Genomic DNA, 17,401 nt, shown 5'->3' on the forward strand with positions numbered 1-17,401 from the left:
CACTAACCAAATGTGACCAAAAATCATGAAATTTGTGATCTAACGTATCTGGGGAGTGCCCAGTTGCCCATATTTGTATGCGCCTCTCTCCAACTTGGTGGAGCAGAAATAAAGGAACGGCTGAACAAAAGGAAGAACTACGTCGTGGATGTAAAATCTCTGTTTCCAGGGCTTTACTTTTAGGTAGATTTGAGATCCCTTGCAACTGAAACTGCCGGGGGGAGAATGAGAGGTGGGTGGGGACCACGATTGTTCAGCGATGATGCAGCGAACAGGCTAAAGCACTGAGATGACCGTGGGGTTTAAACAAAAGGAAAAATCGCAAGCAATCTTTTGCGTGCCAAAGCAGCCCCACGGAATTGTCAAAAAGACCTTGCAAAGAATTGGCGCTTGGAAAAGATAGGGAAGGGTAAAGGGTGAGCTGAAACATGGAAAGTGTTGTCATTGGACGAGCTGTAATTGCTGAGGCCAATCAAGACGCGCCTTTGCTGGGGAGGGGGAGGAGAAAACGCACTGGACACTTTTTTAACCCCGTGGTTAAATGAGGTGCAGCCCGGTAGCCGGCGAGTAAATGGGAGCGGGAAGGGAAAGGAATCCTTGTCCGTCATCTGACCCGAGGAGACCAAGTTGGAATGGGGTCTCCTTTCACTCCTACGATCACATTTCATTTCCATTACGTTTTTTTTGTCTCACGACCCCTCCCAAGTCCCACGCTAGCACACAAGGAAAATCGTGCTTAGGGGTATGAGAGCTCTCTTGCATTAGAGAAGCCGGAGTATTTTTTAGAAGTGGGGCGAAACCGTTCTTAAAACGTAGCAAAAGAGGCTTGTTGCGCTGGGAAAGCTGCATCTTTGACTTCTGTATCCGTCATTCAGTTGTCAAGTAGATGCCCAATTTTTTTTTTTTAAATAAGAAAAAAAAAGTCTTTGCTGTCGGAGGGCTTTCTCTGTAGGAAAAATGCAAATAATATTCCACCTTGGCCCCAATTCGGAAAGCTGCATTTTTCTGAGGGGATGACAGCAGCAAGAGAAGAAATTAAATTGTCATTGGAAAATATGATGGCGTAGTGTCACCTGCCATTTGCAGATGGTGCTTTGTGACCCAATGGCAATAGGATATTTTTTTTTCCTCCTGTTCCCCTTTCTTGGGAACAAGTTTCCCACCCCTTCAGCCAGCAAGTCTTTCAGAAAGGGACAACTACTAGTTTAGTAACAATAGAACAAGGTATTTCTAATAATGAAGCCGCATTTCAACCTTGTTCATAATCTACAAGTGTTGGATCAAAAGGACTTCCTGGCCTACTGCAGCTCAGCAGAAAATATAACACAATGTAGTTGCCAACTGCTGTGGCAAATAAATATCAACATAAATGAGCTGCACCTGAATGCTCAGCTTTTCCTGCCATGGATTCTATGATAGGAAATCTTTTGGCAGGCATGCAACATTTCGGAAGATCTGCCACTTCTGCACACAATGATTCATGAACACTTCAGGAGAGGGAAAAATGGATTAACCAAGTTCTAGAGTTTCAAACACAAATACGGCTTTCATTTAATTAAAACGGAATATATGAAACATGTCTTAAGATTTGCTTCTAAATTAATTTCTGTGTGACTTTTGATTCATTAAAGAGCTATTCTGTATAATTTCATAGGCATTATATAAAAAGTATATTGCAACTTCAGTTGAATCTTCATGACATAAATTAATCATCTAGATATTAATAATAACTGATGACATTTGGTGTAATAGCAGTTGTGAGAGGGTATTCCGATTTGTCATACTGAATTTGAGATGGTTTGGCATATTTGAAATGCCTCTATGCTTGAACAGCCAATGAGATCCCTCTGGATTATTTATAGAACAACTAACGGATTTTAAGGTATGGGTTCAGTTTGCAGAGATTAGACAGAATTGTCTCTTCAAAGAACCAACTTCTAATCGGCAGCTTGTATTATTTTCACTGACCAAAGAAAACTTGGAGCATTCTTCCTTTTGAGATGAAAATGGCTGAGAAACAGATTAGGTATGTCCCACTCTAGATTTTAAAAGATCTACATTGAGCTTCAATGTAAACATCAATAGATGTCAAATCACAGATATCAAATGTTGGTATATGGTAGCCTAAATTCTGTGTAAAATGCAATAGGGTGAAAAGTGATGGAAGAAAATAAGATTGAAGTAATTGCAAGGTTGGAGGCTAATATAGTTACCTAGATTTTTTTTTTATTGGAGTGTTATCTCAAGTTTAGAGGGGAAAGAAAAATGTATAGTAAGCCTGAAGCAATGACAAGGTATTCCACAAGAATCATGAAATTTAAAAGATGTTATTGCTACTTCCTATTGATTATGCTCTTAAGTAGCAAAACAAAGGACAAAGCAGCTAATTTTGTATGGATAGGAATAGGGAAGGGACAGGTTATGGGAAGAGAGAAGCAGTGAGCTGTAATTATAAATTATATATTTATACTATACTTTTTTCTGTTTAGTTTGCCTGCTAAACTCATCAATGGAGGAGCTGCTGGGATCATAGGTGTTACTTGTGTATTTCCAATTGACTTGGTTAAAACTAGGCTACAGAATCAAAGAAGTGGACAGCAAGTCTACAAAAGCATGTAAGTGACCTTTAGAAAAACATCTCAAGCCAATAAAACTTGTTTTGAAGAGGATATTTTTCAAAAGCCCTTTTAAATCTTGTCCATTTCTAGGACAGGAAACTTCTTCAATAACTGGGATTTAATTTGATTTTTTTTTTGTAACTATGAAACTGATATTACTATGTTTATAAATTGTTCAAATAGCAATTTTTATCATAGTGGATAAAAATTGATGCAGATGCTGGGGAATAGAAATATACATTATTAATGGAATGATTATGTAATTATTATATGTAGCTCTAAGGCTTGAGATGCTCACATACCTGGCATTAGGGTATTCATTGTTGCTAATGCTAATTTCTACTCTTAGAAGTACTTTAGATGAAAGTCATTTATGAAAATAGCAAAAACATTTGTATAGAGTGACTTTTGTATTAAGTATACATATGGATAGACATCATTGGAAAGACTAACAGATATTAAAACAATAGCTGGAATGATTCCAAAGTTTGTAAAAGCTTGCAAATTGTTTTTACTGATGTTCTGATCAGATTGGACTGGCTAATTCTATATAAATATGGATAGATATCACTGGAAAGAAAAATAGATATTAAAACAATAACTGGAATTATACCAAACATTGCATATAAAAACTTATGAATTGTTTTTCTGATGTTCTGATCAGGTTGGATTGTCTAATGAAAACTTTACGTTCAGAAGGCTATTTTGGCATGTATAGAGGTAAGTATGTTTAGTTATTAATATTAGTATTAATTTTGATGGCTAGTTGTACTCATTTTATTAGATTGCAGTTCTGAATACATTTCTAATGTAGTAAGCCATGTTTCCAGGACTTCAGAGTAAAAGTGAATAGCATTTTATTATTCAGGGATTAAATACAGAAGCAAAGAAATACAAAAAAAAAGTTGCTTTTTAAAAATTTGTCAGGAGTTCTAGAGCTGGAGTCCAGTTAAGGGGAAAAATATATGACTGTAAGATGTCAATTCCGATACAGCAGGAGTAAGGAATCTGAGGCTGACCAGAAGTTACTGAACTGCCAGAAAGCCCAGGAGCAAGCAAAAGTGGGAATTTTAATTCAGCAATATTTAAATTACTACCCACCAGTCGCCTATATAACAATGATGGCATTTTCCAAGCATTTATCTTAGTTGATTACTAAGCACTCAGGATTTATTCACTTTTCAAAGAGTGCTGAAATGAAGAAAGCTGCTTTTTTCCCCCTCACGCTCAGGTCTTAGTTTCCTTTCCAATTTTTCTTCATCTCAAAAGAGAGCAATATTTTGGGTTGGATTGATTATGAAGAGGAAGAATAACACGGAGTTGCTTTGTATGCATTGTAATGATGGTGAAGACTTTGAACTTTTTGAACTATAGTTTGTTAACAGAGTGGAGTGACTAGAGCACACGTGTCAAACTCACGTCATCACAGCGGTGTCACATGACATATTGGGACTTTTTTCCTCCTTCACTAAACTGGGCGTGGCCAGCGTGTGATACATCTGGCCCACGGGCCAGGAGTTTGACAGTCCTGGACTAGAACAAGGGCAAAACTCCAGAGAGGGGAGACAAAAGGAGCTTGTTTAAGGGACTTTCAGAAGAATAATAGTTTATTTCTCAAGAGAATAAAAATTGGAGAGGCATGACTCTATACTTTACTATAAAGCAAAGGCAGAGATGGTAGACCATACTTCTCCTGATTTTTTTTTAAAAAAAGCTAGCTTTCTTTTAAAATTAGAGACAGAATTCCAGGAAGACAGAAAAAAGGTTGCTTTCTGGCGTGTAATATCTCCCCAACAACTCTAAAAAGCATTATCTCCAGAAGTCAGGAAAAGTCCAGGAAAAAGAAGGGAACTTTGGTTTCAGCATTCAGGTGATTTTTAAGTAATGACTAAATGTTTTAGGCAGAATCTATTTTAAATTTACATTTCCTGGCCGTAGCAGAGTTCAGTCTTCTTTATATCTCCATACAAATTGTATGATTGTATAGTATTCAGTTCCTTCATGCATAAATATAAATAAATAAATATGTTATATATGAACTTTTTTTTCCAAATCTCTCAAGATGATAATTTTTCCCTGGAAACAGTTTTGATAAAATTTAGAATACCACAATTGTAACAAATCAGTGCAATCATGTGGTTTTGGGTTTTCAATTCAGCCAATATCCCAATTGCTATATACTATAAATTGAGCAATTACATAATTCAGATTCTCCATCAGTGCATAATTGCATTTTTAAATCTTAAAATTAAAAAGTGGAGTTTATTTTTTTCCCCTTTTCTTTTTAAAAATTAAGTAATTTTTCTTCAACTTTTGTGAGGTTAATCGAACTCTAATTTCCATCTCTCCATCTTTGGGAGATTCACCCAGCTCAGGTTTATGACCCAGTTTTGTATCCTTCTCTTGCAACACACACATATAGACATAAAGATGATAAATGATAGTGGGAGTAACAGTAACAGAGTTGTAAGGGACCTTGGAGGTCATCTAGTCCAACCCCCTGCTCACGCAGGAGACCTGTACTAGGGATTCGAACCGCCAAACTGCCGACCTTTCTGATCAACAAGCTTAGGTGTCATAGCCATTGAGCCACCTAGTCAGGATACAGGGAGGAGAGAAAACATTTTAATGCAGCTATGAGACTATCTCCAAGAAACATTATTTTCTTTTTGGTGGGCTATTTAAGTTACTTGATTATTCGCTTTAATTAAAGTTTGTAGTAAAAGTTACAATAAACTACTAAACATTCCTGAAAGCAAATATATTTCATGGAACTATATTAATGATATTTTTGGAAATTCATTTCATTAAATATTTCAGCTACTTTTTAAATTATCAAATTGATTACATTCTTTAGAACATGAAGAATCGCTAATTTAAAATACAGTGAATAAAGTTATTTCCAGTGAATATTGAATGTTCTTTGTTTCTGCAATCATTACCTTCCTTTTCTTAATTCTAATTTTAATTTTCTTTTCTTTTTAATAACGAGAACTCAACTTTGCACCAAACTGGTGTGATTTTTTTTTATAGTGTAATATTAACCATTAACATTGAAGAATACAATCACTTTATATTCATTAAACATAAGTATGTTTATTTATAGGTGCAGCAGTGAACCTGACCCTTGTAACACCTGAGAAGGCTATCAAACTGGCTGCTAATGACTATTTTAGACACCTTCTTGCCAAGGAAGGGTATGTTATTTCAGATACTAGACACTAAAGTATCACTTGTATCTTACATCCATTAAAGTCTATGTTCATGGTTGAGTTGAGATTTTAAAACTATTTTCAAGTTCTATATTTTTATAGTGCATGTTTAATATTTTTTAACATATACTTTCCTGGAATTCTTTTTTTTTTTTTTGACCAAGGCATATTTTTAAAATAAATAATAACAATAATGTAATAACAACTAATTTATTCTATAAATGCCACCAATTAGTTGCACAATCATATTTGAAAGTGGTAAACAATAATATATTTTGAAACAAGATAATGCAAGCACAAAGCAAATAGAAGTAAAAGAGGAAAGGGAAAATATTATACTTCTGTCCTATAAATCAGGAAAGCAGTTTTTTGGGATTTGCCACAGTTAATTAAAAATTAACTGGAAATGCTACCATTTTATAGTGGCACTGCTATTCACAGACGAGTTTCACATTTTTGACAGAAGTCCCAGTTTTATCCTCAACTGTGTTCCTTTTGGATACAGAAATATGAAAGGCTCTACGCAGGGTGAAGGGAGTCACAAAATAGACAAGGAAAAGTGTACAGTGAGCACAGAAAGATAAGGTCATCCTCTTAGTAGGGACAGCTAGAGAGACAAACAGAACCACACATACAAGGTGAAGTAAGTAAAGGGTTTAATGGTGAAGTTTCTTGTATTATTTGTTTTTTTTAATTCTTTTGTCAAAAAAATTCTGTTCTTTGGAGAAAATCTGTGTATCTCCATTATACAGCCCATTCCCACTGCTGGAACTCCATGTTGTCATGTTCAAATTAATGTAAAGTAATATGTTTGACAAATCTTCTTATTCTTTTTTCCTTTTAGGGTAGGGCTGTCTTTATCTAAAGAGATGCTAGCAGGCTGTGGTGCTGGAGTTTGTCAGGTCATTATCACCACTCCTATGGAGATGCTAAAAATCCAGCTTCAGGATGCAGGAAGACTAGGTAATGTTGCCTTGGATCTCTCTCCATATATTACACTGATCTCTGAGAAATAAATTAATCTTCTTACTATGTGGGATTTCACTGTAAAACTCTTACATATTGCACCGTTTTACCTTGAAAGAAAATTGATGGAAAAAATATGCTCTGTATCCTTCTCTCAAATTCAGGCTGTATTTTTCAGCTGTATTGAAACTATAATCTGTGTCATGATAGCTACATGACACAGATTATGTCACAGATTATGTCACAGCCACAACACAACCCAGAATGCTATAAAATAGTGAACCAAGTGGCAGGATAGTATTAGGAAATGTAGAAAATCTGCAGTGCCTTTTGTATGATTGGAATCAATAGAAATATAGTCAAGACACAAAAGACAAGATAAAATGAATTAATAAAGAATTAATAAACTGATCACTCCTGGATAAAAATTTAAGTGGCTACTAAGAGTTAATACTGACTTGATGAAGTATAAGCAAAACAATCACACAGATCAAAGTTTTCTTTGTCAAAAGCAAATCCTTTGTCCTAATTGCAATCTAAAACCACAGAATTGCTATAATTGGGAAAGGGGCTCCGTACACTGACCCCATCCTGCCAGTTACATTCTCTTCTTTATGTCTATTGGAGGAAGATTTGAAAAAGGGGGTATGGAATTTGAAATTCTGCTGATCATATACAGATCATAATTATATATGAATCTAAATATGTTCATCGAAGTTTTATTCCTCTGCTGTGAATAAATTAGGAATTGTTCTAAAACATAAGACTTATTTGAGCATTCAGACTCATATAATTACAAGTAGTTAAATAGATTCTAAGGATTCTAATACTCAGATTTAAGTTCAAGTGAGATTTTTCAAAACAACAAGTCTTAAGTATTTTCTATTATCATTTTAGCATCTCAGCAAATTGCGAGCCGAGTTTCTTGTTCCACTTCTGGATGCAATCTTGTAACCGTCAACCCTATCCTGACTAGAGCATACAATGTAGGACCTGTGGTTATCCCAAGGAAGATATCTGCCACCCAACTAGCAACTGAGCTTCTACAAACCCATGGCATCAAAGGACTCTATAAGGGTCTTGGAGCCACTTTATTGAGGTAAGGATTTTATGTTTTCCTAAGCTTTTTCATTCTCAGACTAGTTTTATGCATTGCTTGAAAAAGGAATAAATTTTGTCTTTCAGGGATGTTCCATTCTCTGTCATCTATTTCCCACTGTTTGCCCATTTGAATAGAGTAGGGCAAGATTCCTTGGAAGGGAGAACAAGCTTCTTTCATTCTTTTCTTGCTGGGTGCATAGCTGGCTCAGTGGCAGCTGTATCGGTGAACCCCTGTGATGGTAAGAATGACTCTATGTTTGTCTCTGGGCTACTTTGTCATGGGGACATGTTAGAAAAGATTATTCCTTGAGGATAACCTATGAAAGCTAATTTATATTTTTATCTGTTAAGGATTTCTTATATAGAGAAGACTATTGCTTCCATAATACTAGTTCTGTGGAATGGATACATTTTGAATTATCCCTTACTCAAGTAATTAATTGACCAACGTATCTCTTTAACACTTTTTTCCAGTAATAAAGACTCGTCTTCAGTCAATGGGCAAAGGAAGAAATGAGGAGAATTACAGTGGAATTATAGATTGTGCAAGGTAAAGCCTACAAAACAGTTCACATTTCTTGATTCTGAAGACAGCGTATTGACTTCCACATATTTGTCAGACCATTTGAACTGATTTTTCAATTGCCTTTAACTTACCCTGACACCTCTGTAGATACAAATCTTGTTAAAGTAATGAGTAACCAGTTGCCCCAAGTGCACAGTTATAACATGTAGAAGCCACTTTTATGTGATTCAGTCTAGGCTACATTGTGATGCCACACAGCCTATTCAGGTGGAATATTACAATTCAGAACTAGTTTTCCATATTAATTCTGCACAAAAGCATGAGCATTTGAATTGGCTTATAAAATTCTGGAATCATACCAAGAATCATCACTTCTTGGTATGACACCACTCTTTTGTAAGACTTATTTTTGTACAATGAGATACATATTGATAAGGGTAAATAGAGAAATCTTGTTGGTAAATATTTAACATGTGCTAAAATATGTTTAGGTAAAACACTGCATAATGTTTTAACCAATTAGGTCTTATTTACTTCTTCTTCTTTTTTTGTCTCCACAGGAAGATTTGGATGAAAGAAGGTCCTTCAGCCTTTTTAAAGGGTGCTAATTGCAGAGCTCTTGTCATTGCACCTCTCTTTGGTATAGCTCAAGTAGTTTATTTCATTGGGCTTGGAGAATTTCTCATAAATCTATGCCCATAGAAAACTGTCCCCATAGACTTTCATTCATTGAATCTCCTGGAATATAATCACAAGAACCCAACTATCAAGAAACATTAGCAGTTCAGTCTATTGACAACTGGTTTTTTTCTGTTATTAAGCATGAAAAAGACAAAGCCGCTATAAAGACACCAGTCATAAAACACCATCCAAAATAGGGGCATGTCTGAGTTTAAGAAACAAGAATTCCAAGAGTGGATTGAGAATAACTACTTTGGATAAATGGAAGGCTGAAGGAGTATCTAGGGAAATGTTTTGTATATATGAATAGAACAGGAAAAGAAAGAACTATCTGTGGGGCCAAATCTTGAAAAGTGAATTAGGCATTTAGTTTTTCTTAGGGTTCCATAGATGATGTTAATCTAACCCACTTGCTGTCTTTCCAGCTGTATGTCTGCTAGTGTCTCACTCACTTAATTGGGAACAAAGGTGCATGAATTTTTATAGATTGTGTTTTTAACTTTACCTACACTAAAGAATTTGATTCCTGTGGTAACTTAATACAAAATAACTTAATCCAAATACTACCAGCAAAATAGACTAGTTCCTTAAATTTATTATTTAAAAAGTTATAAGCCATTAATAAAAAATGGAAAATGTGCCATTTAGAATCAAATACAGTATAATTTAAGACTTCAGGGAAGAAATGGTGAGCCAAAGGTAGCTCCACTAAGAGCAAAACCAATCACTGTTGTGGAATGAAGGGCCAGTGAGCGGACCAGCTCTTCATAATTCCTTTTCGGACAAGGAGGACAGTTGTTCCTTTTGAGGAGACAGCAAAAGCATTATCTGGAGTGTTTTCAGGTCAGAGAGTCAAGGGAACACCATCTTAGCCCAAACTGCAGTAGACTCTTTTATGAACACAGGGCTTGCATAATTTGTTTTTTAATCACTTTTGGAAATTTCTTGTTACAGTATCTGCTTTTCAGCTATTAGAAACCTTTGGAACAATACGTTTATAGCACCAGGTGAATTTTCTTCAATCCTTAGTGAAAGAAGTTTTACATACAAGTTATTTAAAAATTCTTTTTGGGGGGGGAGTAATCAGCGAAAAGGAGATTAGAACGTTGTTTTTTGAAAGTTAACAAACATACTAAGGATCCAGATGGATTTCAAATAAAATTTTGAAATAAGAATCCTTCTCATGGGAAAACGTTGCTATCTTGAATTCTTTTTTAAAAAGTGATAGGATTTTTAAGTTTTTATACTAGAGGGAACCAGAAGGAACTAAAGATTACAATTAAAGATTCTCATTGGCATCCTTCAAGGGTCAAGAGACTATGGTATCGTGCTCTGGAAAGAGGTCCTAAATCAGCATCTAGTGTGACTAAAAAGGCCAATTCGAGAGTGGTAATCCCTTCCACACTGAGGGCAGATACATTCTGTCCCCTGCCCAGCCCCCAGATTGCGCTGGTTCCGGGACTGCCTCTTTGCCTCAGCCTGCCGAACAAGTGTCTCTTCGAAAATTAAAGATTAATACTTACATTTTACTTACTAATACAGAATGGAGCAAAATACTTTCACATTGGTCATGTTAAAGGATATTTGTGAATAATATACCCAGAAGTTTAAGTTTAGGGGTGCTTGTATTATAGATAGACTGTGTTTAAAAGATGTAAGACGAACAGGTTTTACTCGAAAAAACTAAGACTGATTTGAAAACGGATTTAAAAATGACAGGCTACAAGAATGATATGAAAAAAGATGCTACCCTAGATATACAAATGAAACCAGCTGTTGTCTTTACAATTAAAGTAGATATACAAATAAGAAACCAAAATAATGATGTCGATAACTTTCCTATCCTATTGGATTTACAAAAGAGGATTGTTATAGTTTGAAGACTTTTTGTGAGATGGGCAAGAAAAAATGAACTCAAGTTCTAGAACACTCTGAATGGATTAAAGAGCAAGTTTGTTGAAAGTAAAAGGAAGGAATATAGAGCTGATTTATTTCATCAAGTTTAAAAACAGATATGTTATCTTGGGTAACCCTTAATGGACTTGTTGATCAGGATGGAAAGATGAAGTTTTAAGAATTTGTATATAGATAAGAGATGAGATACTGGAAGAAGAGATCACTTATTTCATTTTAAGAGAAGGTAATAAGTTACAAAAAATGCTTATATTTGTGATGAAGGAGGAAATTGTTTCTTTTGTTTCTTTTCTATTTTTCTATTCATTTTCTTTTTTTAATTTGTATTAGTGTTTATCTTTTTAATTATAATATTTAATAAAATTACTATAAAAAAAGAACAAAGTGTAACTTAATTGGAAGCTGAAAATGTTTCCTGTCTATTTATATTGTTGATTGTACAATAAACTGCTAAGCATTTTTTTCTTAACAGGCTTTACATTCTAGATGTTATAGATCATTATTATATTTGTACATTATCACTGAGCTTGTCTGAGAAAGCGGAAGACTATGGGGGTGTCATTCTTTCTAAAGAACTATATGTAGATTTCAGGACATTATGTGCCTTGCATCAAGGATAATACAAACACTGTTATGTCCCTGCATTTAATCTACTACAATAAAAATGTTCAAACCAGTGAAACAACAATCTATGTATATGCATTTTGCTCTTCTGAGGATTGCACTGAAGCTTTCTGCAGCATGCAAGATTACATTTCAAATGGACAGGATTTTTTTTTCTTTAAAGATTTTAGTGTACTTTATTTTAAAATTTTATTTAAATGTTAAGTTCTTGGTCGCTGAAGATAGACAGAGTAGGAAAAGTTTAACTTTAGCTTTTTCAGTCAGAAAGCAGAACTTAAGATTTCATTCCATGGAGTCTTTGCTCTGACTCTGGTAAGGAAAAAGGGGTTGTTTTTATTCTTGACACTTTTTTTGCTGTGAAACCTCAGAAAAATGAAAGTCACAAAAATGAGCAGCCTATTATATTTTACTGTTCTGTCTTTGAATAAATGGACAGATCAAACTCATGGATATGCTATCCAACTTATTTATTTTAGCTGTTGCTGCTCTTTAGCTGTTGCTGTGCGTGAAAGATACAGAGAACCGAGACCTCAAGAGTTATGTAGCTTCTAGAACATTGCACAATAACCAGCACTACTTGCCTCCTGCACACAGTCACTGTAATCAGTGTTGCATTTCCCACATTTGCAACTCACTGCCACAGGATAGGAATAGTAAGAGACAGCATGGTGTTGACAGCCAGGTATCATCACGGTCCTGTACACCAGTTCCTTGTATGTACACACATCCTGGGAAAGGGCACTTTGCCTCCGGAGCAGTAGCTTCTTAACATTACTGTCCTGTAACAAAATGCCAATGGTTATTCTGCCTTCCTAATAGGCTTTGTTTAAAATTAGCCTGATAAAGTTGGATTCTGCTCTCCACTTGCTCTTCCTAATCACTATGCAACTGAAATTAGAAGGATCCTTTCATCATTATGGGAGCTTTTCAAACTAAAAATCAAGCAACAGCAATCTTACTGAAATGAGAAAACAGTTAAAACTGATCCTGTATAAAAAGATTATGAACTGTTTGAGCTATTAGAAAAGAATGTGCTTAGGATGGGCACTTTTTTTGGAAGGACAGTTGCTCAGAGGTAGCACCTACTCTGTGTGCAAAAAGTCCAAGTTCATCTTTGGAGAAGACTTAGGAAGATCAACTGCAGAAACTGTGGAGAATTGACTGTCAGACCAATGTGATTGAGCACAAATGGGCTGTAAAAGGAAATCAAATATCAAGTTTTTTAATTAGACTTCTCTCAAAAATCTAAATTTCAAGGGATTCTACTACAGAACCATCAATTAAGTTATTTAGTCAATGTTACTTAATTACTCATTGTTGCTTACTATTTTTAAAAAGTAAGAACAATTTAAAAATGAAGCAGATCATAACAGTAAAATATCCTAAAGAGGCTCAATCATCAATTTACAGCATGGCCTGGGGAAAAAGTTACATTTTCAGTGACTTTCTGAACATTTTCCAACAGGAATTCATACAGACCTCTGGAGGGGCATGCTGTTTCAGAGGACAAGTGCTAAGACTTTCTTCTAGATAGATTACATTACTTTATCAAACAGACCTGAAGTGCATTTACTGTGCTGGACCTCATTGGACAGATAGCAACTATCAGAGATAATCAGTTACTCAAACATACGTTTTGAATTTTTTTTATTGGAAGAATCTGTTTGTTCTAGTGTTTCTACAATTTGCAAACTAATGTCCTAATTAATTAGGATAAGAAGGAATGGCTTTTGATGTAGTCTGTCTCCCAGAGGAAGGGAGGAAGGAATTTTGGAAGTGTTGGAGAAGGTCAATAATATATTAAAAAGAGCACAATTGTTTAATAGTAGCTTAAACATCTGGAAAGATTGAAATCCTGCATGTATTCTGCATATTAACCACTTTTTTAGACACAACTTGAGAAAATAAGGAATAATCATCCTTGAAGGGGAATGTAATATTAAAAGAAATTTCAAATTATCTTCTCTTATTATAGAAGATAATTTATTAAAAAATATTCTTATAAATTTCTTCCCACTATTTATCCTCTTAAAACAGGAGTGAAAAACTGTCAGTGGCCAGCTTTGTGTGTCATGTCTAGGATTGCATTCTACACGTGAGTGCAAATTCTTAAGACACCCAATTTAGTATGTCACCTTTCCCCAAAAATTTTTTTAAAATGCAGAAAAAAAATCAAATGTCATTAATGGGAGAGGCATAAAACAAATGCCAATAGGTCACATACAGCCATTTGCAGGTGGGAAATCCATAGAACTCGGGTGTTAGCCTAAATAAATGGAATATGAAAAAACCAGTTCAGGATTTCTAAAGTACAGAACATGATTCCATTCATATTCCGTTAACACTTCATCTACTGTGGTCCCAATCAGCCCCAAACCCCAAATATTCATGCTCAGATATATGCTCAAGAAGGATTATAAGGAGAGACTCATAAGTATCTTACAAGGCCATATCCACTTACCCAAGTCATGCAGAATCCTTCACAGATGGTGGTGTTGATAGCTAAGCAGTAGCCACATTCTCTCTTCTCCACATGGATGACATAGTCAACAGGGATACAAAGAGCCAGACTTTGCCCCAAAGTCAAGGCAAAGACTAGGGGCAGAGAGATGGAAAGGACAGGATTCATGCTGGATATAAAGGTAAATCAAAACAAAATATCACTAGGATAGGTCTAACAGGAACAGAAATCAGGTCCTGTCAGCACGCATTATATCCTGTCTCTATTCCCCCATTTCCATATTACTAGAAATCAGGAGCAATTAATTTCCTGCTAAATTGGAGGAAGGCACATTGAGATAATTCCCTACTTAAGCACTATACAGTGCATAGATGAGAAATATACCAGGGTTTTTTTTCCCCCCTAGGTGGCTTTCTAGCTTCCTCTAATATGAATATAAAGGCAGTCTCCACATTACGGTTGTCTTCCTTTTTCATCTTGATTTTATCACTAGGATTCTGTACTTCTAAGACTCAAAATAATGTAACTAGGTCTGAAAATGGATATATGCAAAATATTCACAGCCAATAATTAGAGCATTTCCATATTCTCAGATATTTGCACACATGGATGCTTTCACACACACACACAATTTTTTTTACCCAAAAGCAGACCTATTTTTTACTTCTTCCCCCTTGTTGTAATATTACTGGTGCTGTAACATTGTTGCTTTGACACTACTGCATAATAATCAAACATGAAAACAGATCTGCATTGTAGTTCTTACCTTCCTCTCTAACTCCATAGAAACTTTGCTAACAAGGAAGAACTGATACATATTTAAAGGAACAAATACATATTTAAAACAAAGGAAAGGGGACGGAAGTTTTGCATGGAATGGGAAAGTAAGCGAAGTATATTTCATTCAGCTTGGGCAGAAATCAAAAAGGTGCCCACCGGGATATATAAGATTTTAATGGAACATGGGCTTCTAGGGTTGAGACAGTGCATTGATTTAACAGGCCATTGAATCAAATGCAACACTATTTTTTAAATTGTGGAGAAAATAGCAGCTTGACAACCCATCAAAATATACCAGTACAGGCAGCAACCAGCCATTGGAGGGAGGGGTAATAATGTCAGGCATGGCAGCCTACTGCTAGGACAGAATGAAGCATTGGAAACCATCAGCTTTAAAAACAGCAATTTTGAATTAGAGTTGGAAAACATGGATGCAGTATGCAATGGGTTGGAAGTGGGAGCAGGATGATGTCATCAGATTCTGTAATCAGGAAGTGCTGAGTGGCTCAGACTAGTAATGGGCCAAACAAAAAGTGAAGAATCTGTCCCAACTCTTTTCCACCACTTCCAATATTGGAAGTCAGCAATATTTTCTTCTCTTATTCTTCTCTCTATTCTGTTATTCTTTCTATTCTATCTCTAATATTTTTAAAGAAAAATGTTCCTTGCAACAGGTGATGTTTGATTTCCTACTAAGCTGATTTCTGGTGAACATTTTTTAATTTGTCAATGTTCTTAATGTGTGACATCTGAATAATTAGTGCTCTAATTTCAGCTTCACAAGCACATATATACCCCAATTGTTGCCAAATGATATCAAGCTCATGCAGGCAATTGTTTATTCAATGTGACCAATATTTATGCCACATACAGTATATCTAGTTCCTAAATGCAGCCATTCATATTCATTTATATTGAATTTCATCTCATTGTTCAAATGTACTGAAATGGTTTCAGATTTTGATTATATTTTCTGTGCCGTTATACTTTCCACATACATTCTGCTTCATTCAAACATTATATCCAGAATTTGGAAACTGGTAAAGCCACTGACAGAGAAAAAAGCTTGATTAATGACAGATCAAATGCTGAAGAATGACGTAAATCAAGAAGAACTGATAGTATAGAAAATACTTTTTGTTAAAAATCTTCCCTCACAACAAACAGAATCCTGCTTAGGAAAATATTTCTGAAGGATAATCATGTTATTTTACAGCCAAAATACACCTATCTTGTGGCACCTCAAAAACAAAGCAGTATGTATTGTAAGTTTGTATTGTTGAACACTACATGTTCCAGTCCACAAATATACAGTAATTTTTTCCAGATTCACACGTACAGAGGCACATAAAGCTAGGGATACATACCTATCTCTGCTGGGCTGTCCAAACTCAGAACACCTCGGAACACCTCAGAAAGGAGAATCAGTCTCTTGTCTGCACAATCTTTTTTTCATGCAGTCACCCTATGTGTCTTTGAGTTTGCTTCTGAGAAAATGCACAGTTCAGACGCTGGGCGCATTTTATATTTTCCAGGTTAATTCCTGGCTAATCTACTGTTTATATAATTGCATTAATTGCTCCTTCTAATCTCAGTAATATCTACTGCAGGAGTCATACAGGATTCATTCCAAGGAAATGGAATTGAAAGAACTGGAGTTAAAATATCTCTGCCTGGCAACTGAATTGTAGTTAATATTAATTACTTTAAAATTAATTTTTTATTCTCCATAAAACAGAAATACATATTTCTGAGTCTATGTACATGCTAGTACTGGGATTGAAGTCATTTGCCATGCCCAACTTTCATGCAAAGACTTTATTGTACTAGCACTGATGTTACCTAGTTTGAATAATGAAACGTCTGCAAGAAAACAAGCAAGCTCAGAGAGCACCAAGAACCTCTCATGTCAACCCTGAGCTACAAATATCCTCCTTTATTAATACTTCATTGTACAGCTGAGCTTACACAACTTGGCTGATTAACTGCAGAATTCTGCCAAGTCAAAAGCCACTCTGGAATTCTGGGATTTAACATCAGTTGAGGTTGGCAGTTGATTTATTCTTGGCTCAGCTGTGGTGCAAGCCAAATTGCAAAAGAAGGTCATCTGTATTTTTACATGGGTGACGTTCTGAAAGTTGGGGAAGTCTATTTCTCATTTTTGCTCACCCATCCATCTGGCAGGTCTTTTAATGCTGGCTTGCTTCAGCAGAGGTGAAAACCCCCAGATGGAAACAGTGCAGAAGAGCAAGCAGGGTAGCAAACTGCTGGATTTTTAAGTATTTCTTTTCCTTTTGTGTGGAATTAATGATGAGATTTGGGTTACTCAAGTATTAAAAGGCTCTACAATAAGTCCCAGTTCATGAAGTCTAAGAAGCTTGGACAGGACATACTGTAAAACAAATAACACTAATTCTAGGTTTCTATTGGTCAAGTGAAGGGACAGTTTGATTAGCACACTAAGTTCTCAGTATTCCTTGGTTAACATAAAGGAAGAATATAGGTAGGAATTTTCAGA

General features: G+C 35.4%; 1 protein-coding gene and 1 pseudogene across 2 annotated transcripts; one reads left to right on the forward strand and one right to left on the reverse strand.

The window, feature by feature from the left end:
• Positions 1 to 1,906: 1,906 nt before the first annotated feature.
• On the forward strand, positions 1,907 to 9,269 carry LOC117663781 (mitochondrial glutamate carrier 1-like; annotated as a pseudogene). Its single transcript, XR_015733015.1, has 9 exons — positions 1,907 to 2,026; positions 2,490 to 2,615; positions 3,283 to 3,338; positions 5,725 to 5,815; positions 6,675 to 6,793; positions 7,694 to 7,895; positions 7,982 to 8,136; positions 8,372 to 8,447; positions 8,984 to 9,269. The product of XR_015733015.1 is annotated as a mitochondrial glutamate carrier 1-like (transcript).
• A 2,823-nt stretch (positions 9,270 to 12,092) lies between these two features.
• On the reverse strand, positions 12,093 to 16,341 carry TSHB (thyroid stimulating hormone subunit beta). The gene is made up of 3 exons (XM_034414240.2): positions 16,251 to 16,341; positions 14,104 to 14,272; positions 12,093 to 12,421 (listed from the first exon to the last, which is right to left on the reverse strand). The coding sequence occupies exons 2-3, from the start codon at positions 14,269 to 14,271 to the stop codon at positions 12,191 to 12,193; spliced, it is 399 nt and encodes a 132-aa protein (XP_034270131.2). The 5' UTR covers position 14,272; positions 16,251 to 16,341; the 3' UTR covers positions 12,093 to 12,190.
• Between the last annotated feature and the right edge of the window lie 1,060 nt (positions 16,342 to 17,401).

This window comes from Pantherophis guttatus, chromosome 3, assembly GCF_059756535.1.
Source record: "Pantherophis guttatus breed Tessera chromosome 3, ASM5975653v1, whole genome shotgun sequence".
In the NCBI taxonomy this organism is placed as follows: Eukaryota; Metazoa; Chordata; class Lepidosauria; order Squamata; family Colubridae; genus Pantherophis; species Pantherophis guttatus.

Bases quoted from the DNA above. Each gene is read 5' to 3' on its own strand.
- TSHB (XM_034414240.2), bottom strand. From the start codon at position 14,271: ATGAATCCTGTCCTTTCCATCTCTCTGCCCCTAGTCTTTGCCTTGACT. The intron at 12,422-14,103 runs GTAAGTGGATAT...ATTTTGTTACAG, and splicing joins AAGGATTCTGCATGACTTGG to GACAGTAATGTTAAGAAGCT.